General features: G+C 38.9%; 1 protein-coding gene across 8 annotated transcripts; it reads right to left on the reverse strand.

Moving 5' to 3' along the window:
* Window positions 1-1,495: 1,495 nt before the first annotated feature.
* On the reverse strand, window positions 1,496-25,445 carry LOC142605599 (uncharacterized). 8 transcript variants are annotated; one of them, XM_075777015.1, is made up of 11 exons: window positions 25,040-25,445; window positions 24,468-24,749; window positions 23,466-23,549; window positions 22,891-23,163; window positions 20,746-20,829; window positions 5,090-5,206; window positions 4,869-5,000; window positions 2,859-3,014; window positions 2,605-2,721; window positions 2,391-2,498; window positions 1,496-2,267 (listed from the first exon to the last, which is right to left on the reverse strand). In XM_075777015.1, exons 1-11 carry the CDS (start codon window positions 25,265-25,267, stop codon window positions 2,193-2,195), a joined length of 1,656 nt encoding a protein of 551 aa, XP_075633130.1. In that variant the 5' UTR covers window positions 25,268-25,445; the 3' UTR covers window positions 1,496-2,192. The 8 variants fall into 8 exon arrangements, with proteins under 8 accessions (XP_075633130.1, XP_075633131.1, XP_075633129.1 ...); XM_075777016.1 differs by having other exon boundaries at window positions 1,496-2,255; window positions 24,468-24,758; XM_075777014.1 differs by having other exon boundaries at window positions 1,496-2,264; window positions 24,468-24,758.
* Window positions 25,446-26,002: the final 557 nt, after the last annotated feature.

Raw genomic sequence — 26,002 nt, forward strand, 5'->3', positions numbered from 1 at the left:
TCATTCTCAAATACGACTTGTATAATCTTTTAATAGTCTCAATAAACGTAGCGATTCAATCTTCATTCTTCAGTTAATCGGTTTTTACTATTCATCATGTTGAACTCGTAGTGGCCCAGTTCGTATTTGATCTTGATCTTGCAACTATTTGACCTTTCAAGCATGGCCCAACAACTAAAGCTTTTACCCAAAACGAAACCATGTTGATCTGTGTTATGAAGCGTTTCTTGTACATCATATTGTGTTTTGGTACCGTTGATGATTTTGTTTTGGACCTAGAGATAGCCTGTATGTTTGATTTGGGGGAGAGGAGCAACTGAACAATGAGAAAGAGGAGAAGAGCTGCTCGGCGAGAGAGAGGGGAAGTGCTGCTCGACGAGAGAGAAACCTGATAAAAAAAAACATTTGTTTTTGATTGTTTGTGAAAATGGTGTTTTGGTCTTTATACAGTATGCCACCTAAGCAAAAATTATGTGCAAGTCATGTGCTATTAATTTCTGTCTAATTTAACCGTAAAAGTAATGTTGGGGTGCAAAGTGTGATAAATGTGATAGTTTAGGGTGCGAAGTGTACATTCGAATAATTTATGGTGCAAAGCGTAATCTAGTGTATAGTTTAAGGTGGTAAAGTGTAATTTCTCCTAACATTAAGTCATACATAATAACATACATAGCATCATACAATATGATTTAAGGGCACACATTCTAACACATACAACATCCATGATTATTTCATGTAAAATGGTTTTGAGTCTCCTAAGAGGCAATTGAATCTTTCCTGAATTTTCTTATTCTACCGTAGATTTTTCCAAAAGTTACAAGGAATAATATTTGATACGTACAAAGTACCCTTGAGTCAACGCATTCCCTCCTTGCGTAACATATTCCGATATGGTGTTTGTTACAGGTTAAATTAGAACTCTTCTTCCTGCCGATGATAGCGGTTCAAACGTCTCTATACACGCATTTTATTTTATGTAAAATGGTTGAGAGTCTGCTAAGAGGAAATTGAATCTTTCTTGAATTTTCTTACTCTTCCGCAGATTTTTCCAAAAGTTACAAGGAATAATATTGATATGTATAAAGTACCCTTGAGTCAATGCATTCCCTCCTTGCATAACATATTCCAGTATGATGTTTGTTACAGGTTATATTAGAACTCTTCTTCCTCCTGATGATAGCGGTTCAAACGTCTCTACACACATTTTATTTTTATTTTTCTAATTCAATTCAAATTAACCGACAAATTAAAGGCACAACCTTATGAAAAGCAAAGAGATTTTAAGGGGTTAGTTCAACTATGATGTGGCACAAAAGCGAAGCTCAAAGAGGCCAATGAAGAGGTAATTGCATTTTTTGTGATTGTTGCTGAGCAAGACATGAGGCTTTGGGTTTTGACGATTTGTTGAATTGTTGTTTGGATTATGGCCAACAAAGATCTTGTTAAACTGCAATCTCCTAAATTTAACAAATTGGAGAGAGAGAGCTGCATAAGATTTGCTGGGATCCAACCATGGATATTCAAAATCTTCTCAATTATTTAAAGGTCGTTCAGCCACCCAAAGGAGTAACAAACACATTTTTCTATATGCGCCAAGAGAAATAGTACAACAAAAAGGCCAGGCAAACATTTTTGTGCTCAACCAGCTAGGCATACTAGTTATTGACATCAATCTGAATTATTAGAAACAGAAAGCTTTTAAATTACAACACCAACATTTTTCTGTAGGCATTTGCCATATGCCTATTGTATATTTGGATGGTACAACAAACAAGCTATTCAGATGATATATGGAGAACTTTGCAGAGGTCAACACTTAACATGACGCCATGACAGGGATTTGGCTGCATTTCTGCTAAATCTCAGGTTTGGATGTAGCTTGCATTACATGCTCAACCAATCATATTCTTTCCTTACCGTAGTGGTGCTGGAGAGCAAATCCTTGCTGCCAAAAGCTACGTTGAACTAGGTATTCTAAGATGACAATTGAGTTTTAGTGAGAAGAGTCAAGAAAGAAATGTCATAAGCAATTGGATCACACTTTTTTCGCGAACATTTTGCAGGTGATATCTGGACATCAGACTTCGTTGATGAAGCAATCTCAGGTTTATCTGTAGTCCACTCACTCAACCTTGACATCTTTTATCAGGACATCTTTCTATTTTTGAGCTTTAAAAAGATGAGGCACAGATTTAGAGCCCATGACATATTTTCCATCCCATGGAGGCCTCTGAGTTAGTGTTGCTAATCACCTCCTGTACAAGCTGCTAGAGATCAACCAGAGGACCATAATCCCATCATATGATATGTGGAACACAAAGAACTACATGTATGATCGAGTGTGTTACTGCACCTTTAAAAAAAAGAAAAGGATATTGGTGGAAATGAACCTTAATGTGATTCGTGCATCTTCGTGCAATGTGACCTCCCTCTCCACAGTGATAGCACAATGCCAGGGATTTTGAGCCACTATTTTCTCCACAGGACTTTGTACATTCCTTGATGGATGAAACTTTATAAAATTGGTGAACTTTCTCTATTGACAAGAAATATGCTGTGACATATAAAATTATCTATCATAGAAAATTAGATAACAGGACTTACAGGTCCCAGATGGCCAGTTTGGCCACAGCTGTAACAAGAAACATGTCTTGGACTCAAATCCAGAAAGTCAACACAGCAGAGATGACCAAAATTCTTGCACACGTAACATTGTATTTCCTGCCATGAGAAAAGAATAATAGCTAAAATCAAGATTCAAGAGAGAATCGGTATAAATAAACCTTCCCAGTACATCAGAAAATGATGGGTGTAAGGAAAAAGGTACATATGAAGTATCATTCAGATTCCATACACACCTTGAGATCGTCAGGGGAATACTCACTCCAACATGAAAACATATTATGCCCTTTACCCCCACATCTTAGGCAAATATTAGAACTTGGATCTTTGTGCCTCACTGGACAATCTATTGCAGAGGGCCCTCTTACTTTGTAAACAAAGCAATCCTGACCCTAATGGAAATCAGGGATGCACATTATTAATTAGTAAAAAAAATCCGGACAATTAAAATAAGATCGAGGAAGAAAAGTATAATACAACCAAGATTTCTAAAGGAACGTGTTGACAAAATGATGCTAATCTGCTGAAATTGTACAATTAGCATATTCTATAATGGATTTTAATCTCCATTTTTCAGAAAGCAATTAGTAGATTTCCAAAGTGACTTCAACAATTTTAAAGATCAAGGCCCAGAGCAGATACATGGTCAAACACCAGATATTATGAAAGAGGTAATCCCCTCTAGCTATTGCTATATCAAGCCTTAAATTTAGAATGGAAGATGTTGATGCTTCTTGAAATTTGAGGTTTCTCTTTTAACTGATCCAGAACTATATAATCATCATAACACAACATGCTTAGCTTCTCCCAAAAAAATAATAATAAATAAAAACATGTTTAGCTTCTGGAGTAATAACATAAGCTATTTGATGTCCACTTTGAAACATTTGCCACGATTCACCACCTCTATAAAGGATCTTAAAAATGTCAGCAGTCAAATTATAGATTTGGTACAATCTGGGGGGGAATGTGTACTGCATTTGATTAAAAGGATGTAGCAAAATAATAAAGAAAAAGGTAGACTGGAAGATAAGAAATAAAGTTGATCCTGATACCAACTCCATAGTATTTTATGTCATTGTGTAGTATGATTGTAAAATCTGATGAAATGCCAACAGAGTATTAAGAGCACTGTTGTCTACAAGGTTACAAGACCTGCATTTGGTTTAAGGTCCATTTCCTAAAACATAAGTTTTTGGCACTTAACAACAGTTCTTGTAGTGGGTAAAAACTGAAGCAATACAAATTATTTATTAATTGATAGGAAAGCAAGGCCCATGAATTGGCCCAGAGAGTATTTTACAAAAGAATTGCTGAAATGACCAACTTGTCTTGATTCTTTACAAGAGGGAACACTTTGCTACTCACAGGTCAAGAAAAGAAATGGGCTTTCAGGTAGGTAAGAGATATCCGAGGATCTAGTGGAGCTGAACTCCGAGTCTCTCTCTAATCTCTTCTTTCTTTAGTTGCAGAAGGCCTCCTCAAGTTTCTTAGAAGGGTATTACAGGGAGCTCTTCAGCCCTTATTCCTGAAGGGGAGTGGGGGAGGGGAAGTTCTGGTCAAATATCCACCTCTTGCTGTCAGTTTGAAGTGATGTGTTAGGGGTTAACCCTACTACCCCTACTGTTCAGGAGTGATAATTTCACATTTATTGTGGAGTGGATGTCAGTAGGTAGGGAAATTTAATGCGGAGGCGACAGTTAGCTTCTTGAGGAAGATAGCCGAGGTCAAGGGATATGTTCTAAACTAGATAGCAGAGGAGACTTATTCAGTTGGGAGTGGCTCCTTTCCTCAGTTAAATTGCGGGGGTTAGCTTCTCAGCTTTTAATGAAGTTGAGCTTGTTTGTAAGTCAGTAGGCCCTCCCCCATCTCAGGGCAGATGCAGACCATGTGGGCCTCCCTTAATGGGCCTCTCCCAGTGAGTGGATGGAGATGGGTTAACCCCCTGCAGCTCTCTAACATGTTAACCTATTAAGAAGGTTTTTTTTTTTTTTTTTTTTTTACAAAATAGAAATTCTACTCTACCCTAATTTGAGTGTATATATATGTGAAGCTCTCTCCTAGAGACTTGAACCCCGGCATTTGCCCCTCATACCCCACAAGCACTTATACTTGTGGAGTGACTATCATGCCAAGAGTGCACAATGGTGTTAAGAAGGTTTTTTAAACTATACATCTCCTGTTTGAAAGATTACCAGTATGTCAATTTTTACTTAAAAAAAAAAAAACAAACGAACAAACGTTACCTGTTTGCAATATTTCCAACTATGCCCATAACCTGCACAAATGAAGCATGGCCTCTTTTGCCTTTCCCCTTTACAATTTCCTCTTGTATGAAATTCTTCTCCATATGGAGGATCAAAATATCGGACTCTCCGCTAGAAAATAATATAATTGGGTGAAAATCTGAGCTTAGTTACTAATAAAATTTTCCAATTTGAAATTAAGTATTGACATCTCAACTCACAAGAAGATTTCGTGGCACATCCTTGTAATTTTTCTCAATCGATTCCTTTTCCAATAACAATGCACTTTCTAGACCTTCACTTGTGACAGATTGCTTTTCTTCCTTCACCATCTCAACCTAAAATGAAAATATATAAATAATTAATTAAAGGTATAACAGATCATTCTAAAATACTGCAAGGTAAACCACATTATTTCCATTCAAAATAGAGGCATAAATTAACTTCACATTACTGGCTCAAAGTTTGATGAAAAGAGCTTAGCAAGCATCCAATCTAAGAAAATGGCAACCTATCATTCTACTTTTTCATTTTTTCCGATCAGTCATGGGGGGATCTCGCAGTTTTTTCATTGAATCTAAGTTTTTTCAACTAGTTGTAGAGGAAGGGGGACGCTATTTCTCGTTACGGATTTTTGAGAGGGGCAAATACTTCATGAGATCAGTCTTCATGGGCAAGAATGCAGCACAATGGCTGATGAATAATATAGAAAACTTTGTGGTTGGGGCTAACTCCAAACAGTTTTTCACTCTCAGAGATGGTGACAGTGCCTTTACTCTCCAACGTAGTACCAATTCTTTTGGTCAGTTCTTCCTATTGACTGAACTCAAAGTTGGCGGGTTTAGGAGGTCGATTTTTGTCCCTGAAGGCAAAGAGAAAGGTGGTTGGAGGGTGTTTGGCCTTGAACTAAGAAGGATGTTGTTCCCTTCCCAATATGCGGTTGGAAGTAGTCATTTTATTCCTCAGGTGTATAGGCATCCATTGGAGGCTCAAAACTCTAGAACTTATGCTGATGCAGTGCAAGGATACAATGGAAAAGCGAAGGATAGACAGCAGCTGCTGCCGTTAAGTATCATAGATAAGGGGAAGAGGACACAGTTAGGAGAGGAGAAGAGGGTGGTGAATCCAAGTTCAACAGGTGCCAAGGGGGGGGATTTTCCGGTGGGAAAGCTTGAGAAAATGGCATTGGGAGAAGGGGAAAGGAGAGAGTAGTGCATTAATGAGGATTCAGAGTTGGGTGAGCAAAACCCGGCAGGTTTTAGGCTACGTTACCCATCTTTTTCAAAAGCAAATGAGCATGGGGAATTGAGTGATGTGAGGAGACCATGCTGGACAGGGAGCAGTCTAATCGTGGAGGTTGACGTGAGAGGGAGAAGGCGGGTTTCCTGGGTTAGAAGAAAAAGGGGAGTTCAGAAGCTTAAATGGGTACCACGGGCTGGGAAGGCTTTGAGCAAAGGCAAGCTGGTTTTGGGCCCTAATAAGATAGAAGCCCAAAGCTTCTTGGAAGCTTAAGTCTAGGCCCTATCTTCACAAGCCCAATACACTTAGAGTTGGGGGAGTGCTCTACTCGGTGTGGAAGGCCTTTAGGCTCGGGCGATACTCGAAGAGACGGGGGTGAGCCCAGGGGTGAGAACGAAGTGTCCCGAGAGGCCGACACAGGTGGCCGGAGGTCTGAGGAGGTCACCGACGGCACGGTTTCTGGCCGAGTTAGGTGGTTCATGCTCCTCGGTGCCCCTGGTGTCACCGATGTGCTCGGCTTTGCCGGTATTGGAGGTGTGTCGCACCGGACTGAGCACGAGGGGCTCCGCGACGCCGTTACTGGTGGCCGAAAGCCCCGTGAGATCACCGAGGGCTCGAAATCAGGCCGATTTTGGTGGTTCGAGCTTCTCGGTGCCTCCGATGGGCTCTGGGTTGCCGCTACAGGAGGTGGGTGGTACCGGGTCTCAGGTGGTTTCGATGGTAGGAGTGTCGGGGTGTACCGAGCCTTCTTCGACGATGGTTCGCAGGCTTATTGTTGACCGGAACAGTAGTTTAGGCTTCTCTTTGTTGCTGGGTGGGTTGGTCTCTGAAGGTAAGAGGATATTGACTCTCAATTTAGTGCCACGGTCGTTAGGACCTTTCCTCCCTGACCTCATTCTGGAGTTGGTGCGAGCTAGACCAAGGGGCTTGGGGGTAGTGGGTCAGGAGGTCAATTTTCCTCATGGGAAGGATCTCTGCCTTCCTGGGGAGGTTATGATTGTGGAGGAACCAGTTGTTTTTGATGCGGGTGTTGGTGAAACAAATTTGTCGGTTGCCTTTCCTCTGCAAATCCTTGATCCAAATGCGCCAACAACCTTGGCAGAGCTGGAGGAGGTCGATGAGGTTTTAAGCATTGAGACCAACATAGATATTTCTAGGTGGGTGAAACACAGAATTCCTGGTTTTAGTAAGTTGGTTGGGTTATCTATGACTAGACATGAGACATTATGCATTGCTCTCTTACAGAGGCTTGAATCAGAGATGGAGGCAGCCAATGTGTTACACAGGAAAGTAATGGGCAGTAAAAAGGTGGCTAAGTCCAAGAATAAGGGATGCAGGGAACTGCATAACTTGATTTCTTCGGTGAATTATGACAGAAGTTAGAGGGTGGTCTATTGTTGGTGTTTGTAGTTGGGGATTCTTTAGTGTTTATGAAGATAAAAATGGTTTCGTGGAATGTTAGAGGTTTAAATGATCCTCGGAAACGTCTTGTGGTGAAGAACTTGTTGCGGGAGTGGAAGTGTGATGTTGTCTGTTTACAAGAGACAAAAATTTCTAGCATGAATAGACAGCTGATTTGTAGTTTGTGGGGTTGTCCTTATGTGGATTGGGCTGTCTTGGAGGCTGATAGGACTGCTGGTGGTATTTTGCTTATGCGGGACAAAAGGGTTTTGGATAAGGTGGAGGTTATGGTTGGTATATTCTCAGTGTCAGTAAAGTGGAAAGGGGTGGGGGATGGGTTTATTTGGGCTTGCTTAGGTGTTTATGTCCCAAATGAGAATGTTGAGAGGGGTCTCATGTGGGATGAGTTAGTGGGAGTTCAGCAGTATTGGAGGATTCCGTGGTGTTGCTTTGGGAACTTTAATATAGTCCGCTTTCCTAGCGAGCGGAGGGGCGAGACTCGTTTGACCACGGCTATGGAAATATTTTCTGAATTTGTTGAGGACCTTAACTTGGTTGATTTGCCTTTAGAAGGAGGTAGCTTTACTTGGTCCAGTGGTTCTGATCAACCTTTGATGTCTAGGATTGACAGAGCTTTGGTCACCCCAGATTGGGAGGATCATTTCCCAGATGTTACTCAAAGGATTTTACCTCGTACTGTCTCAGATCACAGTCCTATTCTCTTGGAGGCAGGGGGAATGGCAAGGGGGAAAAGCCCTTTCAGATTTGAAAACATGTGGCTGAAGTCGGAGGGATTTGTGGATAGAGTTCAAACATGGTGGAATCGACATTCCTTTGTAGGTACTCCTAGTTTTGTGCTTGCGAAAAAATTAAAGGCTCTGAAACAGGACATTGTGCAATGGAATCGTCAAGAGTTTGGTAATGTAGCGCGTCATAAGAAGCAACTTCTGGAGGAGTTGACAACCTTAGACGCTAAGGAGGGGGATTTTGGCCTATCCGATGGGGAGAATGTTCATAGGGCTGGTTTGCGGTCCCAGGTGGAGCATCTTCTATCCTTAGAAGAAATTTCCTGGAGACAAAAATCTAGGATGTTATGTATCAAGGAAGGGGATAATAACACCAAGTTCTTTCATAAAATGGCTAACTGCCATAGAAGGTCTAATCTTTTAAGGAACTTGGAGGTGGATGGGGTGGTTTTTGAGGAGGCCTCCGAGGTAACTTATCAAGTTGTACAATTTTATAAAAAGTTGTACAAGGAGACTGAGGAGTGGAGGCCTTTGGTGGAGGTCTTGAATTTTGATCGTATTGGGAATATGGAGAGAGTTTGGCTTGAAAGGAAGTTTGAGAGAGAGGAGATTCTTCAAGTTGTTAGGGATTTGGAAGGGGACAAAGCCCCAGGTCCGGATGGGTTTACTATGGCGTTCTATCATCATTGTTGGAAGGTAGTGGAGAAAGATGTCCTAGCGGTCTTTGAAGAGTTTTTTCACCATTGCAAGTTTGAAAAATCCCTCAATGCGACTTTCATTGCTTTAATTCCTAAAAAGAATGGTGCCTCCAATATTAGAGATTTTCGTCCTATAAGTTTGGTGGGGAGTGTGTATAAAATCTTGGCCAAGGTCTTGGCTAATCGCTTGAGAGTGGTTTTAGATCGGTTGATTTCTGAGAATCAGAATAGCTTTGTGGGCGGGAGACAAATCCTAGACTCGGTTCTCATTGCAAATGAGAGTGTGGATAGTCGTGGGAAGAGCAGGGTTCCTGGAGTCATTTGTAAGCTCGACATGGAGAAAGCCTACGACCATGTGAATTGGGAGGTGTTGTTGTATCTGCTGAATAGGATGGGTTTTGGAGTAAATTGGTGTAAGTGGATTCGTTCTTGTATATCCACAGTTCAGTTCTCTGTTTTGATTAATGGGTCTCCAGCTGATTTCTTTGGCAGCTCAAGGGGTTTAAGACAAGGAGACCCGCTATCTCCTATGTTGTTCTTGATCTTGATGGAGGTGTTTAGTAGGATGTTGAGAAGAATGGAGGGAGCTGGTTTGATTCGTGGTTTTAATCTCGGGAGTAGGAGGGATGGTGGGGAACGTGTTTCACATCTTTTATTTGCAGATGATACTATCCTTTTTTGTGATGTTGAGGTGGAGCAAATTCTTCATATTCGGTTGTTGCTCCTCAGTTTTCAGGCGGTAACTGGTTTGAAGGTCAATGTGCATAAGAGCGAGATGGTTCCTATAGGGGAGGTTGGTGATGTGCATGCTCTGGCTGATATCTTGGGCTGCAGAGTTGGATCTTTACCTATGCTATATCTTGGCATGCCACTGGGGGCTTCTCATAATTCCCCTTCAATTTGGAATACAATTTTGGAAAATTTCAAGTGGAAATTATCTGGGTGGAAGAAGTTGTACCTGTCTAAGGGGGGTCGATTGATGTTACTCAAGAGTACGCTTTCTAGTCTTCCGACTTACTTTCTATCGTTATTCACCATTCCTACTATTGTGGCTAATAAAATTGAAAAGTTGCAAAGGGATTTCCTATGGGGAGATAGCAAGATTCATTTGGTAGGATGGGATAAAGTTTGTGCGCCTATAGCCAATGGTGGCTTAGGGATAAGAAAACTCACTACCTTTAATAGAGCTTTATTGGGGAAATGGTTGTGGCGGTTTGGAAAGGAAGAGGGTCGGTTATGGAGGCGGGTAGTAGCCTCAAAATACGGGGAAGACTGGGGGGGATGGACCTTAAAGTTGGGTAGGGGAGCTCATGGGTGTGGTTTGTGGAGAAGTATCCGCATGGGTTGGGAGGATTTCAGCAAAAATTGTCAATTTGTGGCCGGATTGGGGAATAGGGTGAGATTCTGGCAGGATGGGTGGTATGGGGATCAACCTTTTCAATTGGCTTTTCCAAGGTTGTATGGCATTGCCATTGATAAGGAGGCTTCTATTGAAGCTTCTCTGCATTGGCAGGGGGCGGAGGGTAAAAGATCTTGGAATGTTCGTTTTAGCAGATTCTTTAATGATTGGGAGATGGATGAAGGGCTGCAATTTCTTCGTATTTTGGGTGCTTTAACCCCTCCTATCTTTTGACATCCGGTCGTACTATTACAAATTAAGAAACTCCCCTTCAACTATCTTTCCTTGGAAAGCGATTTGGAGAGTAAAGGCCCCTAGGCGAGTTTCTTTTTTCGTTTGGTGTGTAGCTTGAAATAAGATCCTAACGGGAGACAATCTAAGATTGAGGAGTTTGAATTTTGTGGATTGGTGCATTATGTGTCGTCATTGTGGAGAGACGGTAGATCACTTACTCCTTCATTGTGAGGTGGCCTATCGGTTATGGAGCTTTGTTTTCGGAACTTTCGGCCTGGCTTGGGTTATGCCTAGATTGATTTCAGACTTGCTCTTTGGTTGGTGGAATTGGCTGGGAAAGCATTCGTCTCAGATCTGGAATTTAGTCCCGTTGTGCCTCCTTTGGCGTATTTGGAAGGAGCGGAATCGGAGGACTTTTGAGGATTTGGATTGCTCTAATGATCAGTTGCTCGCTTCTTTTAGTGGAACTCTCTTTGATTGGTCTCGGGCGTGGGGACTCACGTCTAGTGACTCCCTCCCTTCTTTTCTATGCTCCCTTTTTCTTTTGTAATTTCTTAGTTGTTTGGTTCTCTCTCTTGTCTCTCTTTTTTTTTCCTCTTGTATTTTCTGGGTTGCTCTGTGTTCTTCAGGCATAGAGTAGCCGCTCGTTTATATATAATTCTTACTTATCAAAAAAAAAAAATGGTGCATTAGAGTAATATGAACTTGGAAATTCTGAAAATATGTTTTGGCAATAGCTGCCATTAAAAATTTGTATGAGTTCCACAAGAGACAATAATGAAGTCGAAAATTGGGGTTGGGGGTGGGAAGCTCTCAAATTATTTAAAGATAATTCAAAAAAATTTCCTGGTTATTACAGATGGAGGAAGTGCCATTTAAGCCTAAGTTCATTGGCAAAGATTGTTCAATTAGTTCTTTGTAATAAATGTTTCCACAACTTTAACTATGTCTGCCTGCCACACTTCCTTTGTAACATCAACCTGTCACAAGGTGAATACTAAAGCAATGATAATTCCACAGTTAATAGGTTATCTAACATTAGCATAAGTACGTCAGTGTCAACACAACAACACCGCATTGCATATAGATACTAATGACAAGCAATAAAGTTCCAACTTCCTTTTCCATGAAATAGAAACCCAGTTTATTTTCTTTCCACTGGTTGAGGTATCAGTCTCATTCATCAGAAAAAAAGAAAAAAGGAAAACTCGTAAAAATTTTACAAACAAACCAAATGTTTATCTTCGTTATCCTTGACACACTAATATTCACGCAAGAATGCCATCCAACTGAACAACATATGATTCACAACTACATATTGCATAAAGCTGCTAACAGCATAGTTTTAGCCCTTACTACACCTCACTAGCATAACAGATCCTACAAGTATGGTCAATCACAAGCCAAAACACTTTTCAGACACAAACAACACTGGTGGCACCACAAAGCCCTATTAGTCTTCAGACATTCCACTAGTGATTGTAAATAACAGCCTAGAAGCCCCCAATGCTGTCCACAAGACACTCAATTACTGCCCCAACCATGGCCCAAGGGTGGTGGAAAACTGGACTCAATTCATCCTAAACGAAGCCAATTTGCCACTACCGGGAAAAACACATTGATATGCCTAAGCACAAGGACTGAAAATGACCAAACCCACTATCTTGAATTCTCCCAAGTGGCCAAGCAAGGCACCATGCCAAGGTGCCAGCCAAGACAACTATTATGAAGAAACTGAGATCCTGAAAGAATTTTTTGTTTTGAGAATTAGGATTGATCAGAAATGCTTTTGATAAGAACTTTATTATTTTGTGTAAAATCATTTATTGGTGCTTCAAATAAGGTGTTTGACAACTTTTATGAGAGATAATAAAGTGCTAGTGTAAGTAACAGTTTCTTCTGGGAATATTCCTAATTCTGTTCATTTTCTTTGATAATAACAAATAGCTAGGAAAAACTATTATCTAATTTACATATTTTATCACATGTTGTAGATTTTCTCAAATTCTAGTTGAATCTCACTTCATTAAGTAAAGATTAAAAGATATGCTGTTAAAGTGATACCACATCTATAGAAGAGAAAAAAGAAATCAGAGGCTTTGGTCCAAGTGAGACTTCAACCCAAGTCATGGGTTTGGCCTAAGGTAGTCCTCCTATATGGGGAGTAGTGTGATCTGTTTTCGGGGCTGAGAGATACTTATGTTGGCACGCATGCATAGTATGACAGTGTTTGGAAGCTGAAAAATGCCAGGCAGAGTTTGGAGGCTGAAAGATATCTATGCATGCATTTAGAGATTGCTTTCTTTTCTTTTTTTTTTGGTAATATATTATTTTGGTCCCTAAACTTTACAAAAAGTTCGTTTTTCGTCGCTAAAATTTAACAAATTCGTTTTTCATCCCTAATCTATAGAAAAGTTTATTTTTCATCCCCAAACTGTTGAAAATGTTTTACTTTCGTCCTTAAACTATAAAAAAGTTCTTTTTTCTTTTCTTTTTCTTCTTTTTTTTTTTTTTTTTTTTATGGGTAATAAGACTCTTATTGAAAAAAATTGAACATCATGTTCACAATGGTAAACACTCTGAACAAGAAACAAATACAATATAATCAAGAACTAAAGAAAATAGAGACTAAAAAATTCAGATAAAGAAATACAATTCGTACTACCCCAAATACAAGCCCAATGAAACAAAGTACCAAAGAGGAGAGATTTTAGATGATCTAATGTTCTCTCCTTGTCTTCAGAAGTGCAGGTATTGCGTTCCTACCAAACGAACCACATTAAACATGCTAGGACCATATTCCAAATGGTTGAAAGATGCTTTCAAACTAGTTTCTCTAGATAAAGAAAAAAGATTTGACTAACCTCGGCATTACCCACTAGATCCCAAACACTGCAAAAGCTTCACACCATATGGCGTGAGAAAACTTACAATGAAGAAGAAGGTGATCTACTGATTCCCCATCACAGTAGCATAAACAACACCTATTAATCAGAGACCAACCTCTATTAACAAGATCATCAATGGTGAGTATCCCATCATTAGCTGATGTCCATAAGAAGAAAGACACCCGTTTAGGTACCTTTGCACACCAAATGCACTCCCAAGGAAATTCAACTTAGTTAGGACCAAATAACAACTTATAAAAAGAACGCACATCAAATTCCCCAGATGTGGTCAATCTCCAAACCAGGTGATCATCCCCCTCACCCCTCGGCATAAAGGAATAAATAGGCTCAAAAAAAGAATGAACACTGTTTGCCTCCCACTCCTGAGGACCATGACGGAAAAGTAAATTCCAGCTCTTACTAGCTCCTTCTAAAGTAGATACTACCAAGTCAGAGACCCATGCTTCTTTAGATAGAGAGCAAGCAAACATTGCAGGAAAGAGTTCCTTCAAAGGAATATGCCCACTCCATGGATCATGCCAAAAACTAACATGACAACCCTTCCCCACATTATACAGAATCTAACTAAAGAACTTCTTTGTTCCTTCTTTAATACTCCCCTACATCCCACACCCATGAGAACCTCTTACCCCTCTAGTGCACCAGCCTCCTCTCGCCTCACCATATTTGGCTGCTATAATCTGACGCCATAATTTGTTACTTTCTTTCCCAAAACGCCACAACCACTTCCCAAGCAAGGCCTTGTTAAACAACCTAATTCTCTAAATACCCAAACCACCACTCTCAACTGGCAAACAGACCTTATTCCAAGCAACTAAAGGATATTTAAAAACATCCTTTGGGGCCCCTAAAGGAAATTCCTTTGAATCATTTCTATTCTAGCTACCACAACCTAAGATATAGTAAACAAGGATAAAAAGTAGGTGGGAAGGCTTGAGAGAGTACTTTTTAACAAAGTAAGCCTGCCACATTTCGACAAATAAAGTCTTTTCCAATCAGATAGCCTTTTCTCCATCTTTTCTATAATAAGATTCCATATCAACGAATCCTTATAATGGGCCCCGAGAGGCATGCCCAGATATCTCATAGGTAGAGTACCAACCTTGCAACATAGGGTACGAGCCAAAGCATTCAAATTCCCAACATTACCAACAGGAACAATCTCACTCTTACCTACATTAACTTTTAGGCCAGTAATAGCTTCAAAGAAGATCAACAACATCCGGATGTATAATAACTATTCCCTAAAAGCATCACAAAACAAAATAGTATCATCAGCTAAAAGAAGATGAGAGATATGCACACACCCTTGTCTATGGGACCCCGCTTCAAAACCACAAAGAAAACCACCATTTTCCGTTCTCTTCAACAATCTACTCAACAATTCCATATTCAATAGGAATAAAAGTGGAGACAAAGGATCCCCCCGGTGAATACCACGAGAACTACCAAAAAAACCAGTAGGAAACCCATTGACCAGAACTGAGAATTTAACTGTAGAGATACACGCTTTAATCCATCTACTCCACCTCGCCCCAAAGCCCAATCCTTTCCATTACGTAAAATAAGGCATTCCAGTTCATATGATCATAAACCTTCTCAATGTCCAATTTAACTATAACACCCAGAGTGCCACTTTTCAACCTGTTATCTAAGCATTCATTAGCAATTAGAACCGAATCAAGAATCTATCTTCCTCCCACAAAAGAATTCTGAGAATTAGATATCCCCTCGGAATCTATAAGCCAACACCTTAGCCAAAAGCTTATAAAGGCTGCCCACAAGACTAATAGGATGAAAGACTTTAATATTGACTGCATTAGACTTCTAAAGGATCAAACATAGAAAGTGGCATTAAGAGATTTCTCAAAAATACACTGGCTATGAAAATCCTTGAAAAACACTATGACATCCCCTTCTAAAACACAACAATTTTGAGGGAAAGCCATAGTAAACCCATCTGGCCCAGGGGCCTTATCACCTTCCGCCTCCTTAAGAGCCTCAATAATCTCCTCCTTCTCAAACTCCCTCTCCAACATAGACCTCTCAATTTCGTCTAGACAAGCGAACTCCAACCCATCAATAGTAGGCCTCCAAGCTTCCGGTTCCTGATATAATTTCTTAATAAAATCCATCACCTAATCTGTAACATCTGACTCATCCTTATAAAGAACGCCATCCACTTCCACTTCCCTAATCTGATTGGTTCGCCTATGAGAATTGACAATTCTATGAAAGAACCACGTGTTGTTATCACCTTCTTTAATAAAAAGAGCCTTAGACCTTTGCCTCCAAGAAATCTCTTCCAAAGAAGCCAAAAAATTTATATCAAATTTAACCACCAACCTTCTAGCCCTGTCTTCTTGAGTCAACACTTGCATCTCCTCTCATGAAAATGTCTAAAATCTCAGTTAGCAGACTCTTTTTTCTAAAAGCTACATCTCTGAAAACATGCTTGCTCCAATGCTTCAGATCCCCTTTAAGGACCTTCAACTTACAAGCTAGAACATAACTAGAAGGCCCCACGAAGTAATAACCATTCCACCAAAGCCGAACCTTATCCACAAAACCCTCCACCTTTAGCCACATATTTTCAAATCTGAAAGGATTGTTCCCCATTGACATGTCACCCACTTCCACTAGTAGAGGACAATGATCCGACACCACCCTAGGGAAAGTCCTTTGAGTCACATCTAAGAAATGCTCCTCCTAATCAGCTGACATCAAAACTCTATCAATTTTGGACATTGAAGGAATATCAGAACCTCGAAACCAAGTATATTCACCTCCCACCAAAGGCAAATCAACTAGCAAATGTTTTGCAATAAAATCCAAGAATTTAAACATAGCTAGACTAAAAGAACTACAACCAAGTCTCCCATCCGGGTATCTAGTACATTAAAATCATCAAACAAACACCAAGCCTCAACTCACTGTGATCTCTCAAAGTCCAGTTCTGCCCATATTGCATCCCTAAGGCTTCCGTTAGTCGGTCCGCACACCCTTGAATAGATCCATTCAAAGCCATCTGATACTCCCTTTAATAAAACTAAAACTGAAAAACTTCCAACCACAGAAACAACTTTCTCAAAAACCTTCTATCCCACATCAAAATTACACCCCCCACTGTATGCAAGGCATCTAAGGCCCCTCAGTCTACAAAAGGGCTACAACAAAGATTTTTTACCAAGATAGAGCTGGTACTATCCAGTTTAGATTCTTGAAGACATACAATATCACATTTCCACTCCCTTAAAAGATTCTTCACAACATCTCTCTTATGAGGATTATTCAATCCCCTCACATTTCAAGACAGAAGTTTCAAATTCAATGACCAACAAACGAACCCAAACTAGAGGATGTCAAACTACCTCTTGTACTTCTATCAAAATGCCCATCGTAATTAATAGAAGAAAACAGATTTCTTAATTCCCTCATACATTTCTGGCTAGAATTGCTTGCCCAACGAGTAGTAACAACAGTCGCTTGCTACTCCCAAACCCTCTCAAGTTTTTGAAAAAAATCAATACATTGTCTCTCGCAACAAGCAATGGGGAATCCCACAAAAGTACCAAACCCTTTGATCATCCTTCTCACCCATTTTGAAGGCTCTAATTTCTCCTCCCTAGAAGACCCATCTAATTCATCTTCCAAAGTGACAAGATCAAGAACACCATTTGGGTCCCACAAAGCCAAAGGTGCAATGTCCACAAAATTAAAAGCTTCCTCACCCTTATCCGAAGACAGAGTCATCCCAAACTAGTCTAGGAATCTCAAATTCAATCAAACCACAACCCACCTCAATTACAGGAAAAGACAAGTCTGAACCCACCAAAAATTGGCTCTGAACCAAATCTGGACACCCAGGATCTTCAATGATTGTCGAATGAACTCCAATAGGTGGATCAGCGGCTAAAAACCCAACCCTTTGGTCAGCGGTTTGCTCAGCGGCAATAGGGGAGTGAACCGGTTCACCGTTAGTGCTAAAAACCACCTCCACAATTGTACAATGAGCACCCGGTCCTGCATAAGAGAATAGGCCACCGAAACATGGTCATCGGGCTTCGTGGCGGCGGCTGGAGGGCAGCCCAGTCCCTCATTGGAGCTCAGGATCTCCCCTTCCTCTTCCTCGTGTGTCCCCGACCCTTCCCTAATCTCCCACATAGTAGATCGCATGTTATCATCCCCATCGCCAACATGTGACTGTCTTGGAAGGACAATCGTGGGCTGGCCAAACCCTTTCTCACGGGTTGCTGTGTGTTGGGCTTGAACTTGAGAAGGTCCACTTACAATGGGCTGTGTTTTACCCCAAGAAACTACCTGCTTACCCTCACCCACCAAATCAATTGATATTTTTAAACTAAAATGGGCCTAGGTCCATTTCAGGTGACTTGCACGTACAGGTCTGCCAGCTATTGACACACTAACGCAAGTTGACTTTTTGGTAAAATCAAATCCCCCCAAAGACTTAGACTAATTAATCTGATTAGTTACATTTGGAAAATGCTGCACAAAACGAAAATCATTCCCTTTATTTTTGTGGCCTTTTGTTTTTTTCCAAACTTGAGACTTTTGCATGTCAACTGCTTTTTAAAACTCACCACCTCCGGCCACCACCTTTTTCTCCAACCCAGAGGTGGTCTTTCCTAAAAAATAGTGACGTAATCTCGTTCCAAACAAAGCCCAACCGCCTATCTTGGTCCCCTCTAATTTGATGATACCCACTTTGCAAATTAATATTAGAAAAAACCTTTGAACCTGCCAAGCAATCTAACATGTAATCCAATCTAGGAATTGGAAACCAATATTTGATTGTGATCTTGTTGATAGCTCTACTATCCACACATCCTCCAAGAGCCATCCTTCTTAGAAGTCAAGAGTGCGGGTATTGCACAAGGGCTAATACTAGACTGAGTGGAACCTCTATCAAGAAGCTCTTGAACTTGTTTTTGCAACTCTTCCTTCTCCATGGGAGCCATACAATATGCTTCCTTGTTTGGAAGGTGTGTTCCCAATACCAAATCAATGGCATGTTGAATGACTAGCATAGGAGGCAAGTCGGGAGGTAACTCATGGGAAAAACATCACTAAATTGCTGTAATAACTCAGTTACAGCACTAGGAACATCAGTTCCAGCCACTGTGTTGACTGGAATTAATGCCAAAATTTAGCCACTATCTTGACTTTCTTGAATGAAGCTTTTAGAAGCAAGCAAAGAAGTTGTAGAGGATTTAGAAGTCAACTTTTCCTTCATTGGAAACAAAGTAAATTGTTGATTGTCTTTGCTTAAGGTGTAGGTGTTCTTCCTATCATGCATCGTTTGGTGATCATATTGCCAAGGTCTTCCAAAAAGGATATGGCACACATCCATTGGTACTACGTCACGCCAACCTTCATCAAAATATTTCTTCAAGATTGAAAATGACACCAAGCAACACTTTGTTACTTTCACCTCATTACCCTTCTTGAACCAGGAAAGTTATCAACCAAGAAAGGTATCAACCATCTCCTGAGAAACCAAATTTTCACAACTTCCCCCATCAATGATCATATTACAAACTCTTCCTCCAATGCTGCAAATTATATAAAAAATATTGGTTCTCAACCAATCTTCTTCATAATCGAATTTAGGAGCAAGAAGAGTCTTCCTCATCCCAAGTGTCCAGCCCCCTTCTTCTTCAAAATCACCACCAATCTCATTTGAAGGTTGATCAAAAATAGGTTGTCCATGTTCATGTGCAAGCTTCTTTTACTTCCTCCAACATAAGAGTCTTCTTCTTACAATCCAAATATCGATACCCTGGCTCTCAACACTTGAAACATTTGAAAGTGCCCTGGCTCTCCGCTAGTGGCAAAAAATTGTGCAAGTGGGTCGTCAGAGAAAGAAGACTAGAACTGGTTGGTGATTATCGACAGTGAAAAGTGGATGGGTGATGGTTGTCGGCAGCGAAAGGTGGGTGGGTGATGGTTGTGGGGTTAACGGCAAAGAGTGGCTAACCTTGCTCTGATACCACGTTTTGGAGAAAACATATGTATCGGGTTATTAAAAATTAACCCTATATATGTGTGTGTGTGTGTGTGTGTATAGGTCTACATACAGTTTACTCTTTTGACCCTAGTATTATACTCATTACACCTATTTATAATCTTTAACTAGTAGGAAATAAACTATTAGCTGAAATTAATGAGAATACATCATAGATCTGAGAAGTCAAAATAAGAGGTTGACTGCTTACCCTAAGAGGTCAGAAATGGTGGCTGGTTGTTTTGGCTTAAGAGTAGAGAGTGGTTGGCTGACAATCCCAAGAGTAGAAAAGGGGGGGGGGGGTCTGGTGTTGGTCGACTGGACTAGGGTAAAAGGGCGACGACATCAGTTATATCTTGATGTGTGTGGAACAGGAGAATTGCATATACCCAAGGAAATAGTTAGATACTCAAAGTGGTCTGAATACTCTATTTGTCCGAAAATAAGACTAGAACAAAAAATTAATTCCCACAAAATACTAAATCTTTTCGGTCGTCTTGGAGCCTGTTTGGCACTAGCTTCAACTTTTAGCTTTTAATTTCTATGAACAGCTTTTTAGAATCTCACTTTTTCTTGCTTTTTCTCACTTTTTCAATTTTTTTCAAGGTACAAGTATATTTTAGCACACTTGCAACAAAAAGCTAAATAAGCTGTTCCCCAACAGACACCTGGGATCCATTTGGGAAAAATTTATTTAGTTGAAACTGAAAACTTTTTGCTGAAAAAAAAAAAAAAAAAAAAAAAAAGCTAGCTAAATAGTACAATGGGAACCATGAATAGTACCAAAAATAGACTCATGAGTAGCACTAAAAAGAAGCTAAAAACTCAAATAAGCTTAATTTTTCATCATATCCCAAGCAAACTCTTGGTCTTTTGGACTTTGTTATTTGAATTTTGAACCCTCTTCGTTTGAGCACTTAAGAGTTAGCAATGATCAATCATTCCCCTATCTTGAATCTTCTTTTCCCTTTTCAGAAGACTAAATTCAAATGCCTCATTAAGGATGAAAAATGGAAAATCAAACACAGAGAACATTGACTGGTGAATTGGTGTTAAATAAAAGAAAAAATGAAAAATCATATCCAGTACCCATGAGAAAACATATGATTAGGCAAGAAATACCAATAATCTAGGTAGTGCCTACTGCAATTAAACATTTCCTTGCCAATATTAATAATTTAAGCGACCATTCAACTAAAAAGTTTTTGGGCACAATATTTTGTTACCTCAACTGACTTAATTTCCAATTCTTCTGCTGTTGGTACTGCTTGAACTCTGTCCAACTGCTCTACTTCTTTTGGAGCATCAACCTGTAGCAAGTGAATGCGAAAGTAAATCATTGGTGATTGTCAAACTATGATGCTGCAATTACAATGTACTGGCTCCTAAGGTTAGTGACAATCAAATTTAAGCGCAGGTTTTCTCTTCATAGAAAACCATTACAGTTCCATTTAAATTCATGTAACCATTCATGATTCTTTTGGAGCATCAACCTGTAGCAAGTGAATGCAAAAGTCAATCTTTGGAGATTGTCAAACTATGATGCTGCAATTACAATGTACTGGCTCCTACGGTTAGTGACGATCAAATTTAAGCACAGGTTTTCTCTTCATAGAAAAACCATTACAGTTCCATTTAAATTCATCTAACCATTCATGATTCTTCTGGAGCATCAACCTGTGGCAAGTCAATGAGAAAGTCAATCATTGGAGATTGTCAAACTATGATGCTGCAATTACAATGTACTGGCTCCTAAGGTTAGTGACGATCAAATTTAAGTGCAGGTTTTCTCTTCATAGAAAAGCCATTACAGTTCCATTTAAATCCATGTAACCATTCATGATAGTGAAGCTTCAACCCCGAAGAGAACCTGTTAACAAGAATGAGGATGAATTTGTGCCGCCACCTCAGTCGAATTTCTTGAGGGGTGTCCAAGAAATGAATAAAAAAAGATAGGCAGAAAAAGGTTATGTTGATAATCAGTGGGAATTAAAGTTAGGTCACATGTTCAGGAAATTGCGAAGGATACAAGGAGCAGGGTTCTGAAAGTGAGTTTTTGAAATCCAACTTTTATCTTCTAGCAGTTACAAAAAGGAATTGGAGTAGGTTAGTTATTCAACGCCTATCAATCTCAAAATGGAATAAATGGAGGCATGTGTATCAATCTCTGATCTCTAAGAAGGGGAGATAAAGAACAAGAAATTTAGATACTACTCAAGTTCAAGAAGACCACAAAAGACATCAGGCTATGTGTTATAATTTATAATACTCAAGTCTTCTGGTTCCTTCTAGCAGACTTGATTGTCCTTTCAGTTTTAACATAAAGCTTTTGTTTGATGGTTTTCAATTAGAAGAGAAAATTAGAAAATAAAAACAAAATAATAATAATAATAATAATAATAACAGCAACAAAAGAATTTCAGTAATACAAACTTGAATAACACCAATACACAATCTTTTTTTTTTTTTAATAAGTACACAAACATATAAATTCAACTTCAAACAATTTTTTGGCAAAAATAACATTTTAATATCCTTGCTCTTTCTATTTCAAATTATATTTTTTAGGGAAAAATATTATTTTGGTCCCTAAACTTTACAAAAAAAAATTCATCTCTAAACTAAAAAAAGTTCTTTTTTCAACCCTAAACTTTGTAAAGAGTTCTGGGAAACATTATCTCAAATGTTTTTGGGAAACTTCAATAGTTTTGAGACAAAAATAGGGATGAAAAATTATCTTTTTTCAATAGTTTTGGGAAAAAAATGATCTTTTTTATAATGTTTAAAGACAAAAAGTGAAACATTTTCAGTAGTTTAGGGATGATAAATGAACTTTTCAATAGTTTAGGGACGAAAAACAAACTTTTAAAAGTTTAGGGACCAAAATAATACTAAAGACTATTTCTTAATTCCTCTGGCAGCCCACTTTTCTTAACTTGCAACATCAGAAGCTACATTAGAGCTTATGCATGTGACCACTGCACACCCTTGGTGTGTTGATCACTCCACAAGTATAAGTGCTTGTAGGGTATTGGGTGTGGGGGGCAAGGGCCGAAGTTTAAGTCTCCAGGAGGGAGTTTCATAAACATATACACTTAGATTAGGTTAGAGTAGAATTTCTATCTTGCATAAAAAAAAAAAAGAGCTTATGCATGTGCAGAAAAGGTATAGAAATAAATAAGCAACAATTTTTTTAACACCTATGTCAGTCCACTCTTCTTTTCTTGCAATATCAGAAAGCAATATTGCAGCTCACTAATGAATAGAAAAGCTATTTGGGGGGGAGAGGGGGGGGGTGGACAAACAAACAAACAAAACAAAACAACAAAAGGTTAGCAAACAAACAAAGCAAGAGTAAAAGACCCACATACAGATACTTCTTCAGCACAAGATACAATATTTTCTTTCTTTGTTTTCAAACTCTCTCTGTTCTTTCTCATTAAAGCCTCAGCCTCATACATAGCTCTGAGGTTGTCAAAACTAGTCAAATCTGAAATCACTCTACATTCATCTTCGCATTTTTTCTTCTTCATATTGTTTGCATCTTCGTCTTTACTTCTGGCTTTCAACATCACAGGTTTTTCTATTTCTGGGTCCACCATCACTGATATTACTTTCTCTGCTCTTTTTGCCATATAAGTTTCCTGTAAATTGGATGAGACAGTGAACACCACTGATTACTTGAGTGCAACCAATGACTCAAACTGTCCAGGCATACTTGAAAAAAACTAATAAGGAATTTGAATTAATTCTTGAACTTTCTGGTCAATCTTTTCACTCATCTTCTCTCTTTCACATTCTCAGAAAATAAAAAATAAAAAACTAAAAATGTTCTAGTAGGTGTAATCCTGATCTAGGTAGTGCTAAACATATTCCTTGTTGGTCTTGTTAAAGATCCACATTACCATTGAACTACGTTTTTGTGTGGCACAACAATTTTAGTTACCTCAACTGCCTCAGCATCCAATTCTCCTGTTGTTTTCACAGCTTGAACCTCACCTGACTGCTGCATGTCACTCAAAGCGTCAATCTGTAGCAAGGTGAAGCAGAAGCTGATAACTTGAGAGGTAGCACACACAATCTAGACCATAAATCAAATTATGATGAACAAAAAAGTGAATTAAATTTTAAGGTAAGTAGAAGCACATGTTCCTCATCACTTTTATAGTAAGTCTTGTACATCTTGTAGTTTTATGTGAAGAAAACTATTAAAAATCCCAATAATACATGCATGCCTAAACTATTACATCTGATTATACAATGTTAATAGACACACACACACACTTCAACTCATAACAACTCCTTGGGGCATATCATTAATGACATAACTGCTATCTGTTTCAAAACCTTCCTTTTCTCTTCTTTCTTTTTTATTTATTTATTTTTTTGGAAAATTACACCAATGACCAACCTCCCTTGAGATGTAAGGAAATGACAGTCCCCTCCCTGGGGTTTGTTATAAACATAATAAATACAATGAAATACCTATTTTGCCCTTGAGTTACCTACTCATCTATTTAAGCAATTCTAAGTTTTGGAATAAATCGGGTGAATTAGATAAGGCAATTGCAAATTAGGAACATTATCTCTTAATCAAGGGCTATTTCTTTCACAAAAATATGATCATTCGAGGGAAGAATAGGGATTTTATTGAATTTCTTATGTTAGTCAAAAACCTCTAGGATGGGATTTGTTATTTTTGAAAAAAAAAAAAAAAACTTTAGGATTTACTGTCATTTCCTTTTATAGTAGGGGCCCTTTTTCATTCACACGCCATCAGACTAGTTTTGTATAAAGAATGAACAATTTTAAAAGAAAAGATCCCCATAATACTAGCATATCAGTGACCTTTTCCCTTACTCTTTCCCAGGAAACAAACAACAAAAAGAAAACAATCATTTCAAAAACAGAAAAATTAAAAAAGGAAAACAGAGATAGAACCACATACAATGTTTATATACTTGTGTTTTTTATTTCTCTTCCCCTTCTTCTTCCTTCTCCTGAAAGCCTCCGCCTCAATCATAGCTCTAAGGTTGTCAAAGCTAGTCATATCTGAAAGCACACGGTAATCCTCTTCATATTTTTTCTTTTTCACATTGTTTGCATCTTCATCTTCATCTTCATCTTCATCTTCATCATCACTGCTTGTTATGAAGATTATTGGCTTCTCAATTTCTTGCCTCATCTTTACCATTATTATTTTCTCTGCTTTACCAACCATCTTTGTTTCCTGTAAAATCTAACTCATCTTTACCATTAGTTGGAATCTCAAATGAAATGAAACGATCTTAGAAATAAGGACTTGGGTTTCGGAGAAAGCTACAAATTTTTTAATTTTTAATTAAAAAAAAAGTTTTACAAACTGACATAGCAGCAAGAATTTGTATGTGTATATATATATATATATATATATATATATATATATATATATATATATATATATATATATATATAAAATGAATGTTTCAATTGCTTGTTTCAGATTTAATGTTCAGAAATAGAGATAGATAGAAGGCGTACAGGTTGATTATTGTCGTTTGTTCTCTTCTTCTTCTTCTTCTTCTTCTTCTTCCTTGACCTTCTGTTGAAAGCTTCAGCTTCAGCTTCAATCATAGTTCTGAGGTTGTCAAAACCAGTCAGATCTGACACCACTTTGTACTCTTCTTCATATTTTCTCTTTTTCTTCTTCTTCACCTCATCTTTTTCATCTTCGCTTGATGATAATAAAATTACACCTACTTCTTCCATCTTTACAATTACATCCCACTTCCAACTACTCACAACTCACCTCTGCAACTTTTTAACTATTCAACCCATTTTTATACTACTACTACCGAGTTGTGAATGGGTTCCACTTCCACACACAAATGTTGTCATCATTATACCGAACCTTATTTTTTGTTTGTTTGTTTTTTTCCTCACTTTAACCTCGGGTATTTCGCAAGGTTGTTTTTTCTTACCCAAAATATAGTTAACATCTCAGCTTAGGCTAATTCCAATCGTATCCAAAATGGATTAATTTAATTAGGGATGGTAATTTAGATCCGACCTGCGGATACTCGGCCCAATCCGACTCTAATGGATCGAATTTTACCCAATCCGATAAAGAATAGGATCGGGTGTGGATTTTTTTTTTGAAAAACCCAAAGCGGGTCCAGGTTTTATAAAAAAATCCGAAACCCGACCCAGATAAAAACCCGGTTATAATTTTTATATATATATATATATATATATATATATATATATATATATATATATATATATTATAATTTGTAAACCCTAACTCCCTAAGTCACTACCCAGCCCAGCCAGCCGCCTCTCATTCCCAATTTCCCATCAGCCCCTCACGCCCCAGCCCCTCACGCCATCAGCCCTTCACGCGGTCACGCCTTAGTGCCTCATGCCCCAGCCCCTCACGCCCAGCTGCCTCTCATCACTCCATCAGCCACGCCTAGGCCAAGCTCACAGGTACCTCCCTTTTAA

Source organism: Castanea sativa, chromosome 8 (assembly GCF_040712315.1).
Source record: "Castanea sativa cultivar Marrone di Chiusa Pesio chromosome 8, ASM4071231v1".
In the NCBI taxonomy this organism is placed as follows: domain Eukaryota; kingdom Viridiplantae; phylum Streptophyta; class Magnoliopsida; order Fagales; family Fagaceae; genus Castanea; species Castanea sativa.

Coding starts and splice junctions, on each gene's coding strand:
- LOC142605599 (XM_075777013.1), bottom strand. CDS start 25,267: ATGGAAGAAGTAGGTGTAATTTTATTATCATCAAGCGAAGATGAAAAA. Junction 20,830..22,890: donor CTTGTGCTGAAGAAGTATCT/GTATGTGGGTCT, acceptor CACTTGCTACAG/GTTGATGCTCCAAAAGAAGT. Junction 5,207..20,745: donor TGGAAATTAAGTCAGTTGAG/GTAACAAAATAT, acceptor TTTTCATTTTAG/GTTGAGATGGTGAAGGAAGA.